The sequence below is a fragment of the Coffea arabica genome, chromosome 2c (genome assembly GCF_036785885.1).
Source record: "Coffea arabica cultivar ET-39 chromosome 2c, Coffea Arabica ET-39 HiFi, whole genome shotgun sequence".
NCBI classification, from domain to species: Eukaryota; Viridiplantae; Streptophyta; class Magnoliopsida; order Gentianales; family Rubiaceae; genus Coffea; species Coffea arabica.
Window position 1 is genome coordinate 67,424,013 of NC_092312.1, and position 26,015 is coordinate 67,450,027.

At 36.5% G+C, this 26,015-nt stretch overlaps 1 protein-coding gene and 1 long non-coding RNA gene across 2 annotated transcripts; one reads left to right on the top strand and one right to left on the bottom strand.

Moving 5' to 3' along the window:
• The first annotated feature begins 3,704 nt into the window (after positions 1–3,704).
• On the top strand, positions 3,705–4,323 carry LOC140036024 (uncharacterized). The gene is made up of 2 exons (XR_011839923.1): positions 3,705–4,037; positions 4,274–4,323. It is a non-coding gene; the product is annotated as an uncharacterized lncRNA (long non-coding RNA).
• A 16,888-nt stretch (positions 4,324–21,211) lies between these two features.
• On the bottom strand, positions 21,212–25,011 carry LOC140035398 (protein CANDIDATE G-PROTEIN COUPLED RECEPTOR 2-like). The gene is made up of 6 exons (XM_072076196.1): positions 24,476–25,011; positions 23,171–23,362; positions 22,023–22,185; positions 21,830–21,932; positions 21,648–21,729; positions 21,212–21,572 (listed from the first exon to the last, which is right to left on the bottom strand). Exons 1-6 carry the CDS (start codon positions 24,794–24,796, stop codon positions 21,495–21,497), a joined length of 939 nt encoding a protein of 312 aa, XP_071932297.1. The 5' UTR covers positions 24,797–25,011; the 3' UTR covers positions 21,212–21,494.
• Positions 25,012–26,015: the final 1,004 nt, after the last annotated feature.

The window sequence follows — 26,015 nt, forward strand, 5'->3', positions numbered from 1 at the left end:
AGTCCTGGCGAGAGTTGGGCAAGCGGTTCGCTAAACTCTGGGGTATGCTCTAGGGAAAGGTGGGGTCGTCACAGGTGGTGTCAGAGCTCTGATCAAACTCGTGCCTGGAGAGGGTTCTCGGAATGTGGGATTGGCTTGTTAAGTGCGGAAGAAATGCCAATTGTTGGGGATATTAGATACGTATGTTGGGTAGAAATCTCAAAAGAGATTCATTTCCTCTTGAGACTGGCCAGATCGAGTGGTAAATTATCATATTTTCGGATTCTTGTACCTGAATACCAAAGAGTAATACCTTTATGATAAGTCGATATTTCGAATAATATTAGGATAAGTTTGGATAGCGAAAATCAAGGCACGGGGAATGCGAATAATCTAGATTTGAGATGTATTGAAAATATTAGTGAGAATTGGGACCCCTTAGTATGCAATTGTACATACCTGGTTGTACTTTTTCAAGTTTTGATTAAGCATAGTATTTGAACAATACCTGGGGTTAATATCCCATAGAATATGTGTATTGCTAAGATATATAGATAAATAAAATATGTTATTTTAAGTATACGTTATGATTTTTGTTTTATGATTTGAAAATGCTTTCATCGAGTTTTTAGTTAATTTATTTTGCTCATACCTATATCGTTTATTTTTCAAATGAGGCATGGAGAGTAAGCGAAATTGGGACCGTGGAGCTACCTGAGGACGCAGTTCTAGCCGTGGCCGTGGGGTTAAACAGGCACAAGAACCAGTACGGGAATCGAGACAGGAGAGAGGTGAAACGATTGAACCACAACCTGGACCCCGAGCTAAAGGGGGGGATCAGGTGGCAACGGCAATTTTACAAATGACCAATATCTTTACTCGACTGGTAGAGCAGCAGGGTCAAACCCCTGTTAATCAATTTGGGGACATGAAATGGGGCAAGATAGGGTTTTAGAGAGATTCCAAAAGTTTACTCATCTTAAATTTTTTAGAGGATCGGACCTTGAAATTGACGAGAGGTGGTTAGAGACGATGATCAATATTTTCGCTGCGTTAAACTATAAGGAGGATAGATAGGTGAATTTTGCTGTATTTCAATTTGAGAGACCAGTTAGAGCCTGGTGGAACGTAGTTAGGGCTAGGTGGGAGGGAGAGGGGACAACATGGACATAGTTGAATTTCGCACGGGAGTTTAATGAGAAGTATTTTCCATCGATAGTCCAGGAGAAGAGAGAAGATGATTTTATTAAGTTCTATCGGGGAACCCTTAGTGTCTCTGAGTATGAGACTCAGTTCACTATGTTATCTAAGTTTGTTCCCGATTTGATGGCTACGGAGCAAAGGAGGGAAAGGAGATTTGTACAGAACTCAATGTGGAAATACAGGAGGTCTTGGTAGCGGCACAAATTAATACGTTTGCGGAGGTTTTGGAGAAAGTCTAAAGAATAGAAATTGCCAGTGCACAAGTAAGGGTTTTTTATGCAAAAAGAAGGGATGCGCCTGCTGGAGGTCAAGGGCAGTTACATGGTGATCTAGGTATGTCACCCTTTGAGGTGAGTCGAGGAGTTGGTGGTGTATGAATTTTGGGGACACCTAAGAAAGTTACTCTGAGAGGTGCCTCACAAGAAGGTCAAACCCCAGCCCCTCACTTATCTTGTCGATATTGTGGGAAGACAAATCATACTGAAAATGATTGTTCTCAAAAGGCACGAAAATGTTTATGGTGTGGTAGTGCTGAGTACTAACTTGCAACCTGCTGCCGTAGGTCGAACTTAAACTTTAAATCAGCAAATGTAGGAGGAAATAAACTAGAGTGCCTGTCAGAGTATATACCTTAAACCACTAGCCAGTGCTCAACCCGTCTATAGTGGTAGAAGGTATGATTCGTATTTTTCATTGTTTGACTAAATTTTGGCTATGGTGAGACTTGGGAGCTAGAATCAGACAAGCAAGAAAAATATCCTGAGTTATTTATGAATAAATGTATGAATTTCGAGGTCAAAATTCTTTTAAGGGGGAGAGAGTGTGACGACTGGAAAATTCGCTCATATTTTCTTAAAATTTCCTCTTATTTTGATAAAATTACTTTATAATATCTTTACTACTCATTTACTTCCCCAATAGTTGTAATAAGTAATAGAATTAAGAGTTTTGTCCTTAGTTTTATAGTTAGGATAAATTAGAATTTTCGCGTATTTTGGTAGTGTGATTAATTGGGGAGGTGTGTGTACTAAATTTGGTGGATAAGAATGAGTATTAAATAAGAGGAAGTGTGTGATTAGAAGTGCTAATAATAAGTTAGTGAATCATAAGTCAAAACACAAGTACGAGAGAATTAAGGAAAATAGACTTGAACTGACATGCTCCGTTTGCTACCAGTTGAGTACTCCTCTTGACCAATTCTTTCTTATCCTAATCTCTTGATTTTATTTCATTTAATTTCCCTTAAATTACGCTTAAGTCAGCCACCAATAAATTACCCGAAATTTGTACTGCCGCCAAGGCCTCCTGTATTTCAACATTGAGTCCCTGTACAAATCTCCTTACCCTCCTTTGCTTCGTAGCTATCAATTCGGGAGTAAACTTAGATAATTTAGTGAATTGAGTCTCGCACTCAGAGACACTAAGGGTTTCCTGATGGAGTTTAATAAAATTATCCTCCCTCTTCTCCTGGACTATCGGTGGAAAATACTTCTCATTAAATTTCCGTGCAAAATTCAACCACGTCCATGCTGTCCCCTCTCTCTCCCACTTAGCCCTAACTACATTCTACCAGACTCTATCTGGTCTCTCAAATTGAAATACAGCTAAATTCACCTGCCTATTCTCCATATTATTTAAGGCAGCGAAAATATTGATCATCGTCTCTAACCACCTCTCGTCAACTTCAGGGTCCGGTCCTCTAAGAAATTTAAGATGAGTAAACTTTTGGAATCTCTCTAGGGCCCTATCTTGCGCCATTTCATGTCCCTAGATTGATTAACAGGGGTTTGACCCTGCTGCTCTACCAGTTGAGTAAGAATATTGGTCATTTGTAAAATTGCCGTTGTCACCCGATTCTCTCTTCAAATCGGGGTCTAGATTGTGGTTCAACCGTTTTACCTCTCTCGTCTCTCGGTTCCCATACTAGTTCTTGTGCCTGTCTAGCCCCACAGCCACGGTTAGAACTGCGTTCTCGAGTAGTTCCACAGTCCTAATTTCGTCTACCCTCCATGTCTCTTTTGGAAAATAGACGATATAGGTATGAGCAAAATAAAATAGCCATAAAATTCGATAAAAGTATTTTCAAATCATAAAATAAAAATCATAACGCATATTTAAAATAACATACTTTCTTTATCTATATATCATAGCAATTCACATATCTTTTGGGACATTAAACCCAAGTATTGCTCAAATACTGTACTTAATCAAAACTCGAAAAAGTACAACCAAGTATGTACACTTGCATACTAAGGGGTCCCAATTCTCACTAATATTTTCAAGAGTGAATGGCCCAAAAGGTCACTAAACTATTAAAAATGGCACCCTCTGATCATTAAACTTTTTTTGTGGCCGAAAAGGTCACTAAACTCGCAAAAACTCTCCAGCGAAGTCATTTTACCAAATTTCACCGGTTCCTCATCCGGTAACAGGGTCAATATGGAGTGGAGGAATATAGTAAAGGGGCAAAAATGTCAAACAAAATATGGTCAACCTTTTTTTCTCCCCTCCTCCTTTCTGCTGGAAATGCCGCACATCAGATAAGGTGACAGTTCCTTTTTCCGACTTCCTCTCTTTAGCATCAGGTAAGGAGGAAAACGGACGGCGGACGGGCAAAAAAAATGGACTCTGCTCTCTCTTCTTCTTCTTCCTTTCATGCTCCGCCACGTCTTGGTCCCTCTGGCATGAATCTACTACAAACCCATTACTCCAGCTCTTTCTTCTTCAACCCCATCCCCAACAGAAATCCCATCTCCACAGCCAATAGGCCCTCTTTGCTTTCAACTCAACAGCCATCAAGAAAGTTGCTTTGCATACCACCTGCTGGCAAGTATGTCAGAGAGGATTATCTTGTGGTAATATTCGGTACTCTTTTTTTGTAGCTGATTACATAGTACTGCTCTGTTAGTGGCTGGTTTCTTGGGATTAGGCGGTGCAGAGAATTCATTGTTTAGCATGCAACAACTACAAAGTGTTTTTTCTAGTATATTTTTCATTTTTGTCTTTTTTTTTCCTGCGAGAAAAAGGAAGCTTTTTTCGATGTTTTTCAGAGGCTTATTGGGTGGTTTTTTGTTTTGCTTCCTTTGTGTAGAAAAAACTGTCTGCTAAAGAAGTCCAAGATCTGGTGAAGGGGGAGAGAAATGTACCACTAATAATCGATTTCTACGCAACATGGTGCGGTCCCTGTATTTTGATGGCTCAAGAACTTGAAATGGTATGGATAGTAATTAGATTCAGCTTATATGTTAGCACAATGCCACTTCTTTTCTTTTTTTTTTTTTAAATTTCTCCTTGACTTTCTTGATTCATATCCTGATGAATCGGTTTATTGCGTCTTGCCATGAGTCATTGGACAGGATGAAATGGAAGGAGATTTGTCTTTCAACAAATGAAAAGAGGACTCAGCTAATTTCTAGATTTAAAGCACGACTTGCGAGAGACAAAAAGGTTGACCATATTTTGTTTGACATTTTTGCCCCTTTACTATATTCCTCCACTCCATATTGACCCTGTTACCGGATGAGGAACCGGTGAAATTCGGTAAAATGACTTCGCTGGAGAGTTTTTGCGAGTTTAGTGACCTTTTCGGCCACAAAAAAGTTTAGTGACCAGAGGGTGCCATTTTTAATAGTTTAGTGACCTTTTGGGCCATTCACTCTATTTTCAATATATCCCAAGTCCAAACTATTCGCATTCCCTGTGCCTTGGTTTTCGCCATACAGACTTATCCTAATATTATTCAAAATATCGACTTATCATAAAAGTATCACTCTTTGGTACTCGGGTACAAGAATTCGAATATATGATAATTCGCCACTCGAGCTGGACAATCTCAAGAGGAAATCAACTACTTTGGATATGCTTACCCAACATACATATCTAATGTCGCCAACAATAGACATTTCTTCCACATTTAACAAGCCAATCCCCACAGTCCGAGAACCCTCTTCCGGCACGAGCACGATCAGAACTCTGATACCACCTATGATGACCCCACCTTCCCCTAGGGTGTATTCCAGGATTTAACGGACTGCCTGCCCAACTCTCGTCATGACCCGCTCACTCATTTCAAATAAAATTGTCGCGTCCCATTTTTTGAAATAATAATAAAAATAAAAGACGAGTTTAGAAAAAATGGCTTTTGATTCAAAAATGAAATTTTTGATTTAAAGAGAAAATGAAAACATGGGTCTAAATGGGACTTGAAAATGCGACAATTTGACCCAAAATATAGTTTGAAAATGATTTTTTTGAATGAAAAATCGGAGTCGCTACTTGGTATAGAGTTAAGGTGTACCAAGTCACCTAAAAATGAATTTTTAAAGAAAAAAGTAGAAAACCCTTTTTAAACGACTCTAAGTCTACGAAAATCAGAAAAAAAAAAGATTTGGGAGTCACATTTAAAGAAAGGGAAGGCAAGGATAAGAATCCAAGGCACCCTTTCAACCTAGCCAAGGTTAGTTGCGTGATTCAGTCAAAGATTTTCTTATTTTAATCTAAAAATTTATCACATTTGGATGTACTACATGAATGCATACCCTAGACCTAAGAGGGTGTCGGGGGGTCGAAATGTATCTTCAAAACTTACTTGGTACCAATCACATTAATTGTGACGCCCAATAAAAACTTTTCGAAGAAGTCACGAATAATGCAAGTCATGAGACTCGAAAGAAAGAAAAAGTAAAGAAAATAATAATATACAAATGTGTATGACCTAAAGGAATGCATCATAATGGGTGCGGGGGACTTATGTTCGTGACTCAATTGTTCCCTTTAATAGAGGGAATATGAGCGTGCTAAGGCTAGAAAGCCAAATTTGTCCATATCCCATACGCAAGGGATTTTTTCTAGTCTAACCAAGCAAATGTACTAACCCAGGTCTAATGCTTAGATGGAATGCAAGTCTAATGTCATGTTTCATACAAAGGGGTAAGTAATATACATATAAGGGAAAATACGGGATATGGGATATAAATAGAAGAGAATGTGGGATAAAGGATATACTTATATAAGAAAGTGTCATGCAATATGATAAGAACCATAAAAAGTGAAAAAATATGCATGAGATGAAGTGATTTTATCACACAATCATGATCTAACGTGCGGATGGTTCCTAAGGGTCTAGCGTTGGACTAGTCCTTAACTAACGTTCTCTCACAAGCATTGGACTTGTAAGATCTCGAAGGAAAGACCATGACTAGCATTGGACTAGCCACGGTAACGTACATTCCATCCACGTAATCAGATATAATACTAAAAGCAAATAGGCATGCAAAACACATAATTTCACATAGCATGTAACACATAAGCATGCTTATCTAGATGCAGAAACCTAAGGAAAGCAATTAAACACATAGCATATAGGCGCGCACAAGCACATAGCATACAAGCCCTAGCTATTACAAAAGGGGATGCCTACTACAATCTAAGAGGGGAAACGAAATAAAATAAATAAAATAATAACCTAGCTATTACAACTTTGGCATTCAAGTGCCTTTCAAATGATCAAAATTGAACTAAAAATAAATATACAAACTAAAGCCAACAAAGAAAATAAATGAAATAAATAAATAAATAATAATAATAAACATTTAAGAGACATGCAATTAAACACGTAGAATCACATAGGGCACGTAGGGTCAAATAAAGTAAGAAATAAGGGATTAGGGTGTACCTCCCTTGAATTGGGTCCCTAATAGAGTAAAATTACTTATTTACCCTCCAAAATAAAAGAAAGGGTCAAGGCATCACTTTAATTAACAAATAATCACATAACTATGAAATTGAGCCATTAAAAGCATTTAAATAACCAAACAGTCCATATTCACAAAATGGGGATCCAATTGAAAGGAAAAGGAAAGTTTGAGGGATCAATTTGATTAATCTTTTCAATTGCTTGAACTATAGTGAAACAAGGGGAGACTTGAGGGCTGAAGTGTAATTTTTTGGAAAAATTATTCATGCAAGCTATGTTGATAGCTTTCTTCTTCACTAGTTTCTGATGCAATTCTTTTCCATCCAAACATTACCAACGGATCAACCAACCACAACTTGGGCAAATTAACAAGTTCACCCAACATGCTTTCCACTTTTTTACCATAAAACCTTAGGTATTAACACATAAGAAATCGAAGGAAAACCATGCATCTTCAGCAAGTTTCTGGAGCTTATCTGAAGCTTATCTGATGCTTTTTGACGTTAGCAAACTCCCATGACAGCGATAAAATTTGACAGCAACAAGGATTCAATCTCCAAGTTTAACATCAAAATGTAATGACAAACATAGAAATGAAAAGAAAAACAGAACTGGAAGGAAGCTTGCTCAAAATTATTCACTTTATTCTTACCAATCGGAGTTTTCAGCTAGACTACGGTATATCAGCTCCAATAAACAATTTGGAGTAGAAAGCTTTCCGCAACAACATTAACCACCAGATTTCATTTCTCTCAGAACATATTTAAAAAATGGATTTGAGAACAAAAACAAACCCACTGGGCTGCTATAGGGGACGAAAGACAGCAAAGAAAGACTCGGGTAACAAAACAGCTGTGAATATCAATGTAAGCTTACGAAGGGAATGGGATTTAGAACCAACAAGGAATGAAAATGATGCAGCTGTAACACAGGCTCTAACATCTCACCATCCTTGACCCATAAAAAGCCAAATCTTCCGAACATCAGATACCACCACAAAGAAAACGCACGGTCCATATTCCTTTCATTATTGGAGGAAGAAAAATGCAAAGCTGATGGCTTCTTAGGTTCACAAGCTTTCAATCACACAAATTCGAAACACACATTATAATCTACGCACAGCTACAAGATTTAGCCTTTTTACTCACAAATGAATCAACAAATTTTTGATGAAGATGAAACAAAATAGAGGCGGAAAAGTAGGTAGCAAAACAATAAACTTTCCCCAGGCCAGGTCACGAAATACATGCTTGAAGATTTCAAGAGTAGGTGTTTGAAGAATAACTTACAGTGCTCGGGCTTCCCTTGATGAAGATCCGCGACTGCAAATGGCGTGAGGTTTAACAGTTCCAGTGGCTCTCTTCGCTCTCAGCCGCAGATGCCCCTCCTCGGTTTTGTTTTTCTGGTTATTTCCTCTTTAAAACCCGTAGCTTCTCAATCTCCCGTTGCCCTCTTCAACCCTCTTTTCCTACCCAAAAACCTAGCCACCACCTGCTCTCCTCTCAAAACCCTTTCTCAGCTGTCACCTCATTTTTTCCATCAGCCGTCACTAGATCCCTTCCTGGTTTCTAGCTTTCCCAAACTCTCCGATGGAACCCTCAGCTCTCGTTTCTTTCTAGCCTTTTCTTGCCCATCTGTTTTTCCTCTCTGATTCTCAGCCGTCGCCCCCTCACCCCCTTGAAACCTTAGCTTTCCCAGCTTTTTATAGGGAACCTTATCACCGAAACCTAGCATCTAAGGCACAGGAATAAACTCCATTCTTTTACATTATTTACAACCTTAGATCCTCATGGTTTCTGATAAACCTTGGATCATGCCAAGTGTTTTCTATTTAGATCATCAGACGGAGGAGAAAAAATGAGTCAAACAATGGAGCTAGAAAAATTTTTTGTGTATCTGCGTTTTGCAGAAAAAAAAATGAGGAAGGGTTTTGATGCTATGCTTCTCATGGTCCGTGAGCCTCTCCCTTTCTTTTTTTCATTTTCGTCATTTTCATTTTTTTTAATGAATCATTTAATTAAACCAAAATAACAATTTAAGTAAAAACTTGAATAAAATGAACAAAAACTAGGGACAAAAGATAAAAACAAAATGCTAAGATTTTTTTTGTGTTTGATTAATGATTTTTTCCCTTTTTTTCTTTTTCCCAATTAATAAACAATAAACTTGAATCTAAAAGAAATAAAACATATTTTTTGTGAATGATTTTCTTTTTCCGATAAATTCTATGCTAAAATGACTTAAAAATAAAAGACTAAAAGTAAATAAAAGTAAATAAAAAATAATAGTATACAAAAATACCCTAAAAATTTGGTGTCTACAAAAATAGTTCACAACCTCAAGCGTAAATGGAATAACAGTTTTCAAGTTCGGAACGTACATGTACATTCATCTCTATTCCAAACATTCATATAATCTCAAATATAACAAAAGATATGAATTTCAGATACGTTCAATCCTAACCGAGCACTAGCACGAGTACAATTGCAAAAATTCAAAAACTAGACTATGTTAGTCTGTACCAGTCTTACGCCCTGGCTCGTACCCCCTGTAAGGAAAACAAATTTAACGGAATAGAGATTTAAACCTCTGTGAAAGTTCCAAAACTTCATGCAGACCCAAGTAACAAGTTGGCCATATGTAAAACTTGAACTATTAAAATGAGCGAGTGTAAAAGTTCATAAAAAGACGCAATATCACAACAAGTAATCATTATTTCAAAGTATAAGGATACAGATGGCTCTCAAGAGACAAATTCCCATTGCTTCATCGTAACTTGATCAAGTAGTAGTTGACACTCCGTCAACTTTCAAGTAAAGTAACCAGTCTAGTAGTACACCACTTTAACTTCAATCTCCGTCCACCAATCAACCCCCTTATCGGGTCCGAACAACAAGATAAACAAGTATGGTAATACTCGAGCATATTGTTTAGTCAAGGAGATAATACTCCACTCAACAAAACAAAAGATCCAGGGTTCATTATCTAATCAACTAGACCCTTGCCGACTCGACTCGAATAACTAGCCACATGGTTTCTGAAATTCCAGAGAGTGTGCACATCATACACAAGTATATTAAGTCAATTGCAACAAATAAACAAGTATATATCACATTAGGGCAAATGCGATAAAATATACCCTTACCCGACCAAACCAAGCAAATATTATCCAATAAAGTTCAATCATGTATTTGGAAGCACTCACCAAAGACTTAGTGCTTGTCAAAATCATGCTCAAAAATAACTCATTGGTTGAAGTCCAAATCTGCGATAAAATATCATTTAAGAGTTTAAAATCCACTAGGGTTTGAAACATAGGAGTTTCGCTTCAAGAATATCAAGTAAATGAAACTTGTTTAAGTAGTAGTCATATGGTTTGGCAAACTCTAGAAAATTCATGCTCGCTCTTTTAGTTCGATAAAGAAGTGATTTATATTTTGGAAGTCGCACTTGGTATGAAATTCGAGAAAATCTAGAAAATCGAATTTTAAGGGTCTCTACTTTTACTTTTTAAAGGGTACGAGTTTCGGTAAAAATTTCAGCTTATGTACCTCTTACTAAAGAAAACTCGAATACCATAAACAATCGAAGTTTGCTTCAACCTCGAGTCATCGCTCAAGTCTCAAGTTCACTCGCCTAACTCTCGAGCGAAAATTTGGGCGGCATGCCCTTTGTATTTATCCATTTTCTCATCCAAGTACAATTTGGATTCACAAGCCAACAAACCTCCAATCTAACCACAAGTGATAACCAACAACATACATCTATTCAAGGCTTCAAAACCAACTAAACAACCCAAATAATAAACGTACCACCATGGACCAAAACTGGAAACCAGTTTAAAGAAGAACTTATAAATGACAGATTTGCCATCTTTCGGGGTTTTGGTCATAACTATAGATAGGTATATCGGATTGAGGTACATTTTATGGTGTTTCGAAACCAAGCCATAAACCTACATTTCCTATGAAAACATCGACACCCAGTTCACTCATTTTCAGGGTAAAAAATGGACGGTCAGAAGCACATGAAAAACAGGTCGGGAAAATTAGAGTGTTTTGCGCAGCTAAAATGATCCAATTGATATGAATTTTTCAGGTTGAAAGTTAACTCAAATCCCTATAACTTTCATGTTTAGTCCAAATGCTGATTCAGTCTAAAACATGGAGAAATTCGCATCCCAAATTGATTCCCAAAACAGGGCAGAACTTAAATTCAACACCAAATGCTAGAATTTTGCATATCAACCCTAAAACTACTCATCAAAGCTGGAAATTGCTTGACAAATCTGAAATTTCATCTTTTAAGACTAAATATCACAATCAAGCCGCTAATCATCTCACAAATTCCATTTCCAAGCTCAATACCAACATATTAGAGATAAACAGCATAAATCAAAGCTGAAAAATCACAAATTCTAGCTGAAATTCACTAATCTTCACCAAAACTAGAGGATCATTCAACATAATTCAAGATTCAAGATATCTATCCCATATTTTGCTAAAACAAGAAAGAAAAAAGAAGTTTTAGACTTATACCTTCCAAAACACTTGAAGAAAGTGAAGTAGTTCTCTCCAAACAGCTCCACAACAAGTTTCCTTAACTCCTTGGTGCTAGTTTAATCGGATTAGTTTTGTGGTTTCAACTCAAACAAGGCAAGATTCAAGGTTGTTGTTGGAGGTTTTCTCTCTTGTTTCTCTCCCAAATTTCGTCCAACACAAGAGGAAAATGAAGGAAACTTAGCCAAAAGGAAAGATAAGAAGAAAGGAAATGTTTTGGGTCAAAGGTTGCTTGGATCCTTGACACTTGTCACTCAAGATTTCCTTCTTATTTTTTTTCTTTAGTCAAAAATGGTGGCTAACTTAAGGGTAATTTAAGGGAAATTAAATGAAATAAAACAAGGAGATTAGGGTAAGAAAATATTGGTCAAGTGGAGTACTCAACCGGTAACAAACGGTGCACGTCGGTTCAAGCCTATTTTCTCTAACTCTCTCGTACTTGTGTTTTAACTTATGATTCACTAACTTATTATTAGCAATTATAATCACACACTTTCTCTTATTTAATACTCACTCTTATCCACCAAATTTAATACACACATCTCCCCAATTAATCACATTACCAAAATACACGAAAATCCTAATTTATCCTAACTATAAAACTAAGGGCAAAACTCTTAATTCTATTACTTTTTACAACTATTGGTAAAGTAAATGAGTAGTAAAGATATTATAAAGTAATTAAATCAAAATAAGAGAGAATTTTAAGAAAATATGAGCGAATTTTCCAGTCGTCACAAGAACACTTCTCCAAGCTTGCATTCTTCACACCCGGAAGAGCATTCTTCTTAACCAAAGTCTCAACTCCCTTTGCACTAATGTGACTCAACCTCTTGTGCCACAACACAGGTGAATTTTGCTTCTCTACCAAATTCACAGCGTCTCTAGAAATTGAAGTTTACAACAAATACAATTTTGTCTTCAATTTCATACCTCGAGTTACAACTAGGGACCCTTTACTGACCTACCATTTACCATCATCAAAGTTATTACCAAAGCCATCATCATCAAGTTTCCTATAGAAATCGGGCTCAAGCGAATATCTAGAGCATGCTTGACATCCTTGAGTAGTTATGTAGAGCCACTTGTATACACCAATTTTTTTTTAATTTCAAGTGTGCTATTTTTCACTTAAATTGCTTGAATGATTATTTTAATTTTTGTTTTGTAGGTTTGTGCAAAAAAGAAAAAAAAAATTTTGTGGTTTCACGCGCGCCTGCAGTGCACGCACGCGATTTCTCCTTCTTCATGCAATGAACCAGCAATAATAAATTTTTGGGCAGATTTTTTGAATGAGTTTTTCCTCCTTTTCTTTCTCTCCAAGTTTTGGATAGTACAAGGACAACTCATCATCCAAATTCTATCCTTTAACACTTACCAAAAATGGATCGAAGGAGAGGAATGGGACACATAATCCTATTTTATCCTAACCATCAATTTTAGATTTTTATCCTAACACACTTACCAAGAAGAAAAAAAATGGACCACTTTTTCCTCCGTCTCTGAACTCTCAGTTCGGCTCCTAGAAAAAAAAATCACACACTAAAACTCCCTCTCAGACAGACCACACACAAAAAAAAACACCATCACACACACTCACACAAAAAGAAAAGCTCTCTCCCGGCTTCCCCCCTGCTCCTACTCTCCCACAAATCAAATAGAAAAAAATAAAACAAGAAAAGGGAAAAGACAAAGTCAGAGGAGGAAGAAAAGGAAATCGCTAGTGGCTTAGGCCAACACCACTGCTTTCTCTGGAAATCACCATTAGTCACCATAATTGATTAACCTCGCCACCATAAAGCCTCGGTGAAGTTCTTTCTCCCATTTACAGCTTTGATTAAGAGTTTATGCTAGAACTTCCATTGGCCTATGTTTTCATTTCCTTTGTTTGCTCATTCAATTGGAGAGTTTTCACATTAACATTGATTTTTCTTTCTCTTCCTTGCAATGAATATGTCAGCCATTAGTAAACTTTTGGCCTGAAATCACAATGAGTATTTTGGTATAACTTTTATAATTTTTGGGGAAGGTTTGAATGATTTTAGAAAAGATAATAACTGGCTGTGATTTGCTCCTTTGAGCGCTTTCCGTGCATTTTTGTGAAAAAACCAAACCTAAAAACGGATTTTACGCGAAAAATCGAGTAGAGAGGTGTATTTTGATGAATTTTGTGACCGAAAGTATTGCCAACGATCAGAAGCCGACGACGGCACTAGTGTCTGCCATGGCTGCCGACAACTAGAGCTTTCAGTCCATTGGAGAAGAAAAAGAGAGAAAGGAAGAAGAAGACGAAAAAGAAGAGAAAGAAAAGAGAATGGGCATGTTTCTTTTATTTTCATATGGACTGAAATTCTTTTTTGTTGGTTGGGCTTGTACTATTTTTTCTTGGATTTGCAACATTGAGTTTTGAGACTTAAGCTCATTTTTTAATTAGGTTGAATTGTAAAAATGGTTTGGGTCGGGTTGTCTTTTAAATAAGATGATTTTGCTTAATTTTCTTGGGCTGTAACACATAACATGTTGTGGCAATCAAATAATAAAATATAGAAAGCAAAATAAGGAAAGAGGGTTGGAATCCCTCCCCTCGTGCCTAGTGTCCCTAATTCAGGATAAGGTCGACTCTACCCTAGGCAATTCTAATATGGATGCATGAGGTTTGGCTCACTAATGCATCTAAACTCGATAGGTTACCTCCCTTGCAATGGTAATGAAATGAAGGAAATATTAGTTTCAAAACAATAAAAAGATCAATGCACCAATTAAATAGTAAAATATAAACAAGTCACCAAATTCCTTCCAAATTGCAACTTAAATGCAATCAAATAATGTATAGCTGCAAAGAAGGTAAATTATCCATCAAATTTCCAAAATAACAACTACTAAAGACCCAATAGCAACCCTTAACCAATCATTCAAGTCCAATTGAAACATTTTGAGAATTTCAAAGGCCCAAAAGTAATGAAAAGATCAAGTAACACATAAATGTTAAAGCATTTAAATAACTTAAACAGCCGATGTTCGCAAAACTGGGGCCTAATTGAAAGGAAAAAGGAAGTTTGAGAGGTCAATTTGGTTGATTTCCATGTTGTTTGGGCCATAGTAGAACAAAAAAGGACTTGGGGGGTTAAGAGGCAAATTTTTTTTGAACATTTTCCATGCAAGAATGCATGCATCGCCTACAACAAGAAGCATTCTTGGTGAAGCTTTTTGCAACCAAAACCTTACCGCAACTTCCATTTTCGTAAGCAACTATCAATCTCAACACAATTTTTGATCAAAACTTTTCAACCCAAACATCCAAAACTTAATCTAAGCAACATGACACACAATTTCAACATCCGAACAAACCAAAACATAAAAGGGAAATCACGCAAGCGCTGGAGAGTTTTATGCAAAAGGTTCGGCAATTCTAATTTATTCATTTTCTAGCAAAGTGTTTGATCATAGTTCAAGTGTTTGAGACCCAAATATGCAAACTCAGCACCAAACTTTCCATTTCTTCCCTTCAACATAAGATTAAGCATGCAACTTAAGTGCGAAAACTCAACGAGCCAGCCACGGAGAAAAAAACAACACAGAAAATGTAGCAGCTTTTTCTTTGCTGCAAATTTTGCAGCTTCAAACTTGCGTAGGTTATTGCGTTAAACTCATCATTTATTCACCAAACTCACACACATCTCCAAACCTCCATCTATCACTGATCAAGCATGGTTACCTCCCCTCCAAACTATCCCAGGAAATCCAACCAAAGCAACGGGATAATAAAAAATGCAGCGAAGGAGTGAGCTTGCTGTAAGCATAATTCATGCAAAAAACTTTGAACCAACTTCGATGCAATTCTTGTAAGAATTTCCATGCAAATTTCACAGGCGTGGTTCTCTTGTTCTTGCAGAAATGAACAACAGAGGGAAGAAACCAAAACCCTAGATTTCAATTAAAATTCCAACATTCGAACAAATGCAGACAGATTCAAAGTGAAACAGTGCAAGCCATTTTTCTTCACAACCTATCCAAGATTTCGAAAAGACAGACCATGTAAATATCCTCCCTTTTCAAAGCTAGCATCTTGATACTAAACTGCAACCTATGAACAACACCAAATGGACCTCAAACTCTTCAACACTGAACGTGCAAGGTAACAGCAAAAGACGACAGCTTTAATGCTATAGACAAACACAAGGGAACCCGAACTAATGGATTTAGGTTCATAACGTTCCAATCACACACATACATGCCTGGAAAGCTTAAAGGATCAGCACCTGAAGAAAACTCAGGGTTTAAAGGAGAGAATAGCTTACAGTGGCCTCTCTTTTGTTGGAGATTCGGACTGAAAATGGCGTGGTGGAATGATGACCGCTTCTTAGGAGGTCAGCAGCTTCAATAATTTCTTGGCTCGCCGAGGAGACAACACTAGATTTCGTCTTCCTCCTTTGCCCTTCTGCTCTCCTCTCCGTTTTCCTTCCTTTGCTGTTTTCTTTTGGCTCCGTCACACACACACCCCCTCTCGCTCGCTCTTTTTCTTTTCTCAAATCTCTCTCGATTTTCTCTCACTTTCCTTCAACCCTCAGCCGTCACCAAACTCCCCTAGCCCTCTCTTGGTTTCCTCACTCAACCAGCCGTCCAAAGCCTCCCTTTAGCTGCAGTCAGATGCTTTCTACCCTCGGCTCTCTCTTTTCCTTTCTAGTTTTTCTCTTCCTAAACCCCCGTTGAACCCCCAGCTCCTTCTTGCTCTCCTTTTGTCCATCCGACCCCAGATTCTTTTGCTTTTCCTCTCGATGCAGATTTGCAACGAATGACAGCACGATGAAGATGATGACAGCTTCCTCTCTCACTCTTACTCTCAGTTCTCCCTCGCCCTCTTCAGTTTTCTCAACCTCCGCCGCAACTCCAGCTTTCTGGTTTCTTCCTTACCTAGCCGTCAAAATCTCCCTAAAACCCCCCTTTTCCTTCCTTTCTTGGCTGTGGCTCTCTTTTTATATGCCCACTCAAATCCTTAAACCCTCACATCAATGGTGTTGATGAAAGATTAGTTTCTTGGCGATCTTTTGAGCCTTAGATCAAACCAAGTGGCTTGTTGTTTGAATGATCGAACGGAAGAGAAAAAATGGAGCTTCCAAATTTTGTATCTGCGTTTTTTGCAGATGAAAATGTAGAGGAGTTTTGATTATATGCTTCTCGGGTGCATGAGCTCTTTTTTTTTTTTAGTGATGATTTTCCTTTTTTTTTTGCAATGAAATAATTTTCTTAACAACAATAAAAATAAGTTAAGCAAATTAAAACCCAAAATAACTAAATAAATAAAATAAAAAAAGTTAAAATTTTGGTGTCTACACTTGATGAAAACATGATTGCTCATGTAAGTGATTTTGGTATCCCAAAATTTCTGGATGAAGGTAATAGTGTTATGCATACTGAGACTCTTGCAACACTTCGATACATGGCACCAGGTTGAACATATTTGACTTCTTTTTGTTTGATTTTATATTTGTTTTGTATATGAATTATTTGTCAATTGACTTCTTTTCAATTGATTTTTGGTGGGTGTCAAATCTCCAAAAATAAAGTTAAAAATAACAGCTTAATTGCCAACCAACACAATCTCAAATTTAATTTGTAAACAGGGCAAGTAGGGTCGTCTTCTCAGGGAACTGGTAGGCAAATCACACAGGAAAATGATGGGGATTTTTAGCAATAGTAACAACTAATTAAAAAGGAATAAAAACTAAAATTCAAAGTTGAGTAAGATAGCAGAAACCAAATTACACAAATAATAATTAATTTAAAACGACCTAGTCAAGAAATTAATCTTGGCACCGAAGCACACAACTGATCACAGATATAAGGGACTATTCATATACTCACGAATAAACTGGTTATAGTGGTCAAGTGACGCGCCCAACCACCAATCTATCCTTAATTTTATGGTAGTCAAGAGACGCTTATAAACTGCCCTCTTGTGACTAGACAATCCCAAAAACGCTCACAGGATTTAATGTAGCCACAGCATTAGGAATTAGAAAGACCCAATTCTAGATGACAAACACACATGTGAATTTATTTAGGCTAGATTAATTATCCCCACGATCCAAATTAGACCGCTTGCGAGGTGGTGAAATTGTCTCGTTTACCACTAATCAAGATGTTTAAACGCGACGCGCCAACATCCTAATTGGTGATAAAAGAGGACTATCTTATCCCTCTTACTCTTATTCATGCCAATAGGAAATTTATGACTGACCAAAAAGTTCACAATATCTGCATACCAAGGTTCCTTACCTTTGAGATAGAAAAGATGTTCATCAGGAAATACCTCAGATATGGGAACTGCTTCCTCTTCTCTTATCAACCTACTCAAATGGTCAGCTACTGAATTATCCACCCTTCTCCGATCCTTGATCTTCCAGTCAAATTCTTGCAGCAAGAGCACCCAACGAATGAGTCTTGACTTGGACTCCTTTTTTGACAGGAGATACTTCAAAGCTGCATGATCAGAGTAAACGTTACTTTTGACCCCAATAGACATGATCTAAATTTCTCAAAAATGAAAACAATAGCTAGAAGCTCCTTCTCCGTGGTGGTGTAGTTGCATTGAGTTGGTATCAATGTTTTTGACGCATAGTATATCACGTGACTACACTTCCCACTCCGCTGTCCAAGCACAGCTCCTACGTCATACTGACTGGCGTCACACATGAGCTCAAAGGATAGCTTCCAGTCTGGGGGTTGGATGATTGGTGCCGTGGTCAACATACCCTTGAGTGTGTCAAAGGACAATTTGCAATCATTTCCAAAGTTGAATGGCACCTCCTTTTGAAGCAGGCGAGACAACGGTTGAGCAATTTTTGGAAAATCTTTTATGAAACGCCTGTAAAAACCTGCATGGCCTAGAAAACTACGAATATTTTTGACATTAGTAGGGTAAGGTAGACTCGTGATCAAATTAATTTTAACCTTATCTACCTCAATACCCCTTGATGAAACAACATGGCCCAAAACTATGCCTTCCTTAACCATGAAATGACATTTTTCATAATTAAGAACCAAGTTTGTTTCAATGCATCTTTTCAAAACCTTTGTTAAATGGTCTAGGCACTGATCAAAAGAATCACCGTATACTGTAAAATCATCCATGAAAATTTCAATGCAATTATCAATCATATCAGAGAAAATACTCATCATGCATCTTTGAAATGTTCCAGGAGCATTACACAAACCAAAAGGCATACGGCGATATGCAAAAGTTCCAAAATGGCAGGTAAAAGTGGTTTTATGTTGGTCCTCTTGAGCAACAATAATTTGATAATATCCAAAGTAACCATCTAAAAAGCAAAAGAAACACTTACCTGCCAACCTCTCAAGCATTTCATCAATAAATGGGAGAGAAAAGTGGTATTTCCTAATTGCGGCATTTAACTTCCTAAAGTCAATGCACATTCTCCACCCATTTTGTAATCTCATTGGCACTAACTCATTCTTTTCATTTTTCACCAATGTGATTCCGGTCTTCTTGGGAACAACATGGACTGGACTTACCCACTGGCTGTCAGAAATAGGAAAAATAATTCCTAATTCTAAGAGTTTGAGAATCTCTTTCATCACCACCTCCTTCATTGCGGGATTGAACTTGCGTTGATGCTCTCTCACGGGTTTTGCGTCCGACTTCAAAAAGATGTGATACATGCAAATGGATGGATTGATGCCTTTGATGTCTGCTAACGTCCATCCAATTGCTGGTTTAAATTCCCGTAAGACCTGTAATAGCCTCTCTTCTTGCAATGCAGTTAAATCATTGGCAATGATTACAGGCAAAATCTTGTTATCTCCCAAGTAAGCATATTTCAAATGCTCGGGCAATTCCTTCAATTCCACATTAGGTGCCTGTTGAACAGAAGGTAGAATTCTTTCATTAGAAGTGGGTAATGGTAGAAAAGAATTTTCAAACCTGCCTGGAAGCGGATGTAATGAATGTAAGGACATGATAGCTTCTTTGACTTCCTCCTCCTCCATGTCGTCCACTTCCAAATTAGTCTTGCCTTATTGTAAGACAAAGTCCAACTTGTCCCCCATGAAATTCTGTTCAAAATTCTCTTGTACAATGGTGTTAGTCATGCTAACAAAATTTACAGACTCAGTATCCACAGGATGCTTCATTGCATCAAAAATATTGAAAGTGACATTCTCTCCATCAAATTCCACAGATAAAAGTCCCTTCATATACATCTATTTTAGTCCTTGCTGTACCCATGAAGGGTCTACCCAAAAGAATCACTACTGAATTAGTAGAGTATTCATCATTCATATCAACAATGTAAAAATCCACAGGAAAAATGAATTCATTGACCTTTACTAGAACATCTTCAACTAGGCCCTCAGGGTAGACATTAGACCTATCTGCAAGTTGAATGAATACCCTAGTTTCTTTGAGGGGTCCTAAATTCAAAACTTTAAAATTGAAAGAGGCATGACATTTATTGAAACACCTAAGTCAAGCATGCTTTTTTCAATTCTTTGATCAAAGGAATCACAAATATGTCATCCACTCAATATACATATATAATGACAGTGCGATGTTGTATGCATAAGAAGACATAATGAGGGGTAAAAGCAATAAATCATGTAAGTGAACTATTAATGTTGAATCTCTTTACCTAGCTAGAATAAAAGTTACTATGACAATGGTTAAATTTATCTCAATTTGGGCGTGAAACAAGTTATGAAGTGTATAGAGTTTGTGGACAATTTGCATTTGTGGTTAGTTTCCAATGTGTCATGTGAATTAGGTATTTTTGGGGGGTGTTTTGAAAAATTTCATTATAGCATTGTACTTCAAAAACTTTCTACTGTTCCATATGCATTAAGTGTCTTTTGGGATGTATTATGAGATATTTTTAAAATTTTATTGAGGTATTTTTAAAAACTTTGTTAATTTTTCACTACACACCACCGCTGACTACAGCAGCTACCCTTCTTGAGGAGGCAAAAGAAAGGGAAGGGAAGGAGAGAAAGGAAAAGGATGGAGGGGAAGGAAGAGAAAGCGGGAGAGAGGAGGGAGGAGGGAGGAGGGCGGTGGCGTCAGCAGATGAGAGAGGAAGGGATAGGCGGCGGCAGTGCTGTTTGGTGGGTGGAGGAAGAGGAAGTGGTAGGAATTATTTATTTATTTATTCATTGTATTTTTGCATATTTGGAGATTTTATGAGATGTTTTTGAAGTTGTTACTATAGATTTCAAAAACAAAAATTTGTATTTCAAATACTGAGTAATGTTTATTTATTTATTTTTGGGTTGGCATTGAAGGCACTAGATCAATTCTCCCTTGACTGCAATACCTTCATTCATTCTTATCTCAGTGATTTTAGGAACCTGCTGTACCCTCCTGAGAGAGTGAGGGATACCATTTTGGCATATTTTGGCATCAACTTTGTAAGCTCCATTGTTGATCCTAATAAAAATCGATACTTGGGATAATAATAAAAAAAAAAAAAGGCCTTCATGATACTTCTAATAAAAAGTACTTTCACGTACTAAAAGTACTAAAAATATTTTTAAAATATTCGGTAAAATATCGTCCTAGGAGTAAAGTTTTTAATATTAAAAACACTTTTGTTAAATGCTCAAATTTGATGCTTTTAGAGTAGTTTTTGTGATTTAAAAGATAAAACATCAAATTTTATCATGTATTATGAACCAAATAAAGAGATAGAACACTTATAAAAAATTTTAAATTACACATTATCCAACACAATAGGTACTTGTTAAATTATATCTCCAAACAATATATTTAAAAGTACTTTTATTAAAAACTCTACTAGAAAATAACTTTTCAATAAGCTATTGCAACTCCAACTTTTCATAGCAGTAGCATTCCCAGTCCCAGCAGTTCGGCACTTTTGCAAGCCCAAATTAGTTAAAGGAAACTACAATTTCAATTTCAAAGCATACTGCCTCATAGTAGTGCTTTGACTTTATTCCTTTCCAATTTCAATTAGAAAGGAGATGGTTCATACTATTTACACATATACACTAACTAGATCACCTTGTGATGTACAATTCGGTGCCAATCACTCCCAATCAGCATCAAAGAAACCAGCATCTTTCATCTCGGAATAGTAGACGTTTTCTAGGTTCAAATCATCCTCCTAATCAAACAAAATTGATGATCTACTGAGCTTAAAAATAAAGAAAAATAAAATTTAAAGACAGAAAATGATTACCTGAAAAAAGTCTGCAAGAAATGTTACATACAGTAGCGGAAGATACAAGGCATGATAGCAAACAGTGGTGATCTCATTCAGCCTGCAAATGCATTAGAAGATGACCTTCAGGTATTCCTAAAGAAAAAGGCTTCGAATCGAAGCTTAAGCTTATTTGACAACATCAACTTATGAATGCGTACCAGAGGCCAAAGGCAGCCCCATTTGCTGCAAGTGCACATGCAAACAACGCCAAGCCATTCAAGAAGAACATGATGGTTATATAGTTGTAGAATGCGGGTCTTGCTGCAAAGAGAAGCAATCAATCAATCAACCAAATCAAAATATCACACCAATAACTTAAACAGCAGTATAGGCAAGCATAGCTGTACTTACCAGGCAACCTCTCCCTCCACCTAGACCGATAGACACAGAATATGAACCCATACACTCCAGTAAGCAGTAGCCTGTGAACAACCCATAAGCCCCATTTCACCCTATGGGACTCCTCATTGTTATCAATAAACAGTGGAATTCCAAACCCAAATGTGTAAAGGCCCTAGGAAAAGCAGAAGAGATCAGTCTCTGACTGTACAGTAAAATAAGAAGGAGATGTTGATAAATTAATCAAAAGCACATGGAAGTTACATCATAGGCAGACACATGAGACAGACAATAAGATGGTCAAAAAATCAGAGGCTTAAATGATGTCAATTACTCAAGTGCTCAAATTAATAGCAGTTAAGACATGTAATAAAATGATAAACCACACTTTTAAAAGGATTCAAGGTGAAAGAAAACAACAGACTCATTTTGGTAGGAGATACAGTTTTTGACGTTCGAGTAACTTAAAAAAGGTGAAAGAAACTTTAGCCCAACAAAACTCGAAAGTTTCAATTAATCCACACATTGAAAAGAAGAGTGCGATGCATACTAAAAGAACACCAAGAAGAATATACTATAACAGCGGACATAAGTACACCAAAAAAGAATTATTAATCTCCTTTTCAAGTTATTGGAAAACATAAACGAAATATCTTACACCAATTTAAAAAAATTACCAAAATGCATTCAGATCGAAAATTCACTGTCAATTGAGTTACTCATAATTAACATCCTTTCGACTTTGGCAACAATATAGGTTCCTGGATAAGGAAGAATACAGTGTAAAACCAAAGGTAAAATATTACTGAAATGCATTCAAGAAGAAAGTTCAGGGCCAACTGAGTGGTTTATGTATCAGTAAATTGTCGGTACCCTTTCAACTTTGGCAACAAAAACCTTCCCTGGATAAGGAAGAATACATCATAATACCAATATATAGAAAGTGTTCCCATCTCTCTAGTTAATTGCACTTCTATGTGTCCTTGAAGAAAAGGAGCTGTAGCTTGTTAGCCTTTTACTTTTTGACAGCAATATTAAGCAACATCGAGAACATCTTCCATAAAGCCATTTCCCTATCTTTATCTAATATTCCTGCAAAACAAGCACAACCAAGAGATAATGAATTTAACATAGCATGAGTGTATGACTTGATTTAGTACCTTGAGAAATATGTCTACACCAACAATGAAGCCTGAGATACCAAATGTCCGCGTTAAAGCTTCCTGTCCACTAGCATAATTTCCTTGAAGTAAAAAGGCCATTAAGCTAACTTCAAGAAAAAGCATCCCTGATGTTGTAAACAAAGATAAGATGCTCCAAGCTACTTCTTTTCCTGATGTACACTCCCATGCCTGAAGCATGGAAATTTTCAGCAAAGTCATACACTATAAAATAATCCCACACGGCATAGCATAGTTAAAAAAAAAAATTATAACAGAAGAAAACTTTAAAAATATACTTAGCAAGTTGTCATTTGATTGTTGGCCTCATTATGAAAGTGGAAATAGAAAGTTCACTCTCAAATCATTAACCTAATCAACATCTGGAAAGGAAGCCATCAGAATGACTGAAACTGAGAACATGATGAGTTTTTGGCTTCTTCAGGTCCATGTGAAGCTTAATTTGCCATAGCAGCCATAATACCTTGGGTGCTGCTTTCTAACATGAAAGTTTATTACATGTACAACCCTCGACTTGTTAATTTTCCAGGGGCCGGGGTGCAGAGGGACATCTAGGCACAAGTTTTCACCAACATGCAGTACAATATAATATCCGATATTAATCCAAGAATTTGAGCCAAGTTTCCAAACTTAAAAGCGAGAAAACTGTTAAGAAAAGAATTTGCCAAGGCCTCAAATGATACAAGCAGATACAGCTGATAGAGTTATAAACCAAGAAAAGTACAGAATATTCTTAGTTAGATATCAACAGCAGCAAGTCAATTCTTGTGAAAGTTGTAACCAAAATTTTCCAGCTAAACGTTTATACATAAGCTTCCATTGCAAAAGAACTTCAAAGGTTTACAACTGACAAGAAAAGAACTATTAAACACACTCCAACTATTTAAGCATGAAGTACAACATTTCAAAGCAGCCCCACATATTTCCACTTTCATTTCCAAACACCTCGTAAAACCCAGGAACCTAATCTTGAACAAGAATTCTCAAATTGACAAAAAGAACTAAAATAAACAGCAAAATTGTAATTTGTATCGAGAAACCATCAATAACAACGTGAAATAAGAATCCCAAAATTCACAAAAACAGTGAAATGAGCAGACCCAAAAACAAAAAAAGACACCTGAACAACAAATGTCAAATTGACAAAACCCACAAAAATTAACACAATAGAAAGAAATTACAATGCCGAAACCATAAAAAAAAAAAAAAAAAAAAGAACTTGAACAAGAAATCCCAAATTGGAAACAACAACTAGAATAATCAAAAGGGATCAAAATAGCAAACCTGAAGAGAACACCAGAGCAAATTGAGCAATGTAACAACCCAGAGAAAGATATAGTACGCGATGATAATATGAGATCGGCCATTAAAGAGTTTTGAAACACTTTTCTTAGCCTGAAAAGCTAAATAGAGTAAGAACAAAGCAGTTGGGATTATCAGAAAAAGACTGTGCCATATTCCATGGCATTCCCATAGCCATCCCTCATATTTGCCGCCTCCTATAGCCTCCGCCGCCGCTGCTGACGATGATTCTTTTGAGGATAACGGAAAGGTAACCTCTGTTGCCTCTGCTACTACTTGAAGGGCTTCTTTTAGACCTCTCATTCTTCCATCAAAAATTCAAGATCAATTCAGGCAGTTAATTCTCAGAGAAAATGCTTTACTAGAGAAGTATTGATTACTAGATTATGCAGCTGGGCGTAATGGAATTTCAGAAGATTAGCTTTCCCATAGGGGTTTCTAATTTGGAATTTTGGCCTCGGGGGATTGGGGTTGTTTTGGTTGACTTTCTTGGGAATTGGGTCGTGTGCATCACCAGTCCAACCGCTGTTTGGATTGTGATATTTTGGAGAAAATTTGCATGTTTTTCATGAATTTTTTTTATATAATTTTTTATATTTTTATTTTAAAGTGTTATACTAATTTTTTCCTCAAAATTTTCCAAAGAAATATGCAACCAAACGGGCTTTTTTCCATTTTTTGGGAGATGGACCAAAAAAAGAGAATCTTTGGAAAAACGGACAATTTCAGAGGTTTCTGACAATAATATATTATTTAGCACCGTTGAGATTTAATAATTTAACATACCTCCCTTATTAGTTTTAGTGAAATATTTTTTATACAATTTCTTATTCTTTTATTTCATATATATCATATGTTAAAGAAGTGCTACACTAATTTTTTTCCTAAATTTTTCTAAAAAAGCAATCCAAACGACTTTTTTTTCCCACTTTTGGGTGATAGAGGAAAGAAAGTGTCTGAGAAAAAAAAAAAATTTCAAGGTTTCTACAATATTACTTAGGACATTTGAGATCTAAGAATGTGACATAGTTTCCTTTAATTATTATTTTTTTATTTTTTTATATAACTTTATAATATTTTTATTTATTAAATTTATTTTGTTCTTATCGTGAATTTATATTTTCCTGAATTCATTTATACTCTAGAACGATCAACAGTTACTTTAAAAAGACATAACATTATGGTAAGAATGAACATATCTTCTCCCTGGATTAAACCAAAAATTGGATTAACAAATAAAGGAAAAGATAGATATATAGTCATATTTCAACCTTACCCATAATGTTGTCTGACACAAGAACTAAAAACAGGATTTTTTAACACCAAATTCATTCTTACTGACATTCTTAAAATTTTCAAATTTTAATACAAAAGAAATTCACATTAAATGTTGAATAAAGCTAGCACAGAAACGAAGAAGCTGATTAAAAATTGATAACAGAGTTACATATAGAAATCTATGTAGATAATTCAACAATTAACATAAAATCAACATAAAGGGTGCCAACAGTTGTTAGTAAAG

Coding starts and splice junctions, on each gene's coding strand:
- LOC140035398 (XM_072076196.1), bottom strand. CDS start 24,796: ATGAGAGGTCTAAAAGAAGCCCTTCAAGTAGTAGCAGAGGCAACAGAG. Junction 23,363..24,475: donor TGCTCTGGTGTTCTCTTCAG/GTTTGCTATTTT, acceptor TCCATGCTTCAG/GCATGGGAGTGTACATCAGG. Junction 21,730..21,829: donor GGGGCTGCCTTTGGCCTCTG/GTACGCATTCAT, acceptor ATGCATTTGCAG/GCTGAATGAGATCACCACTG.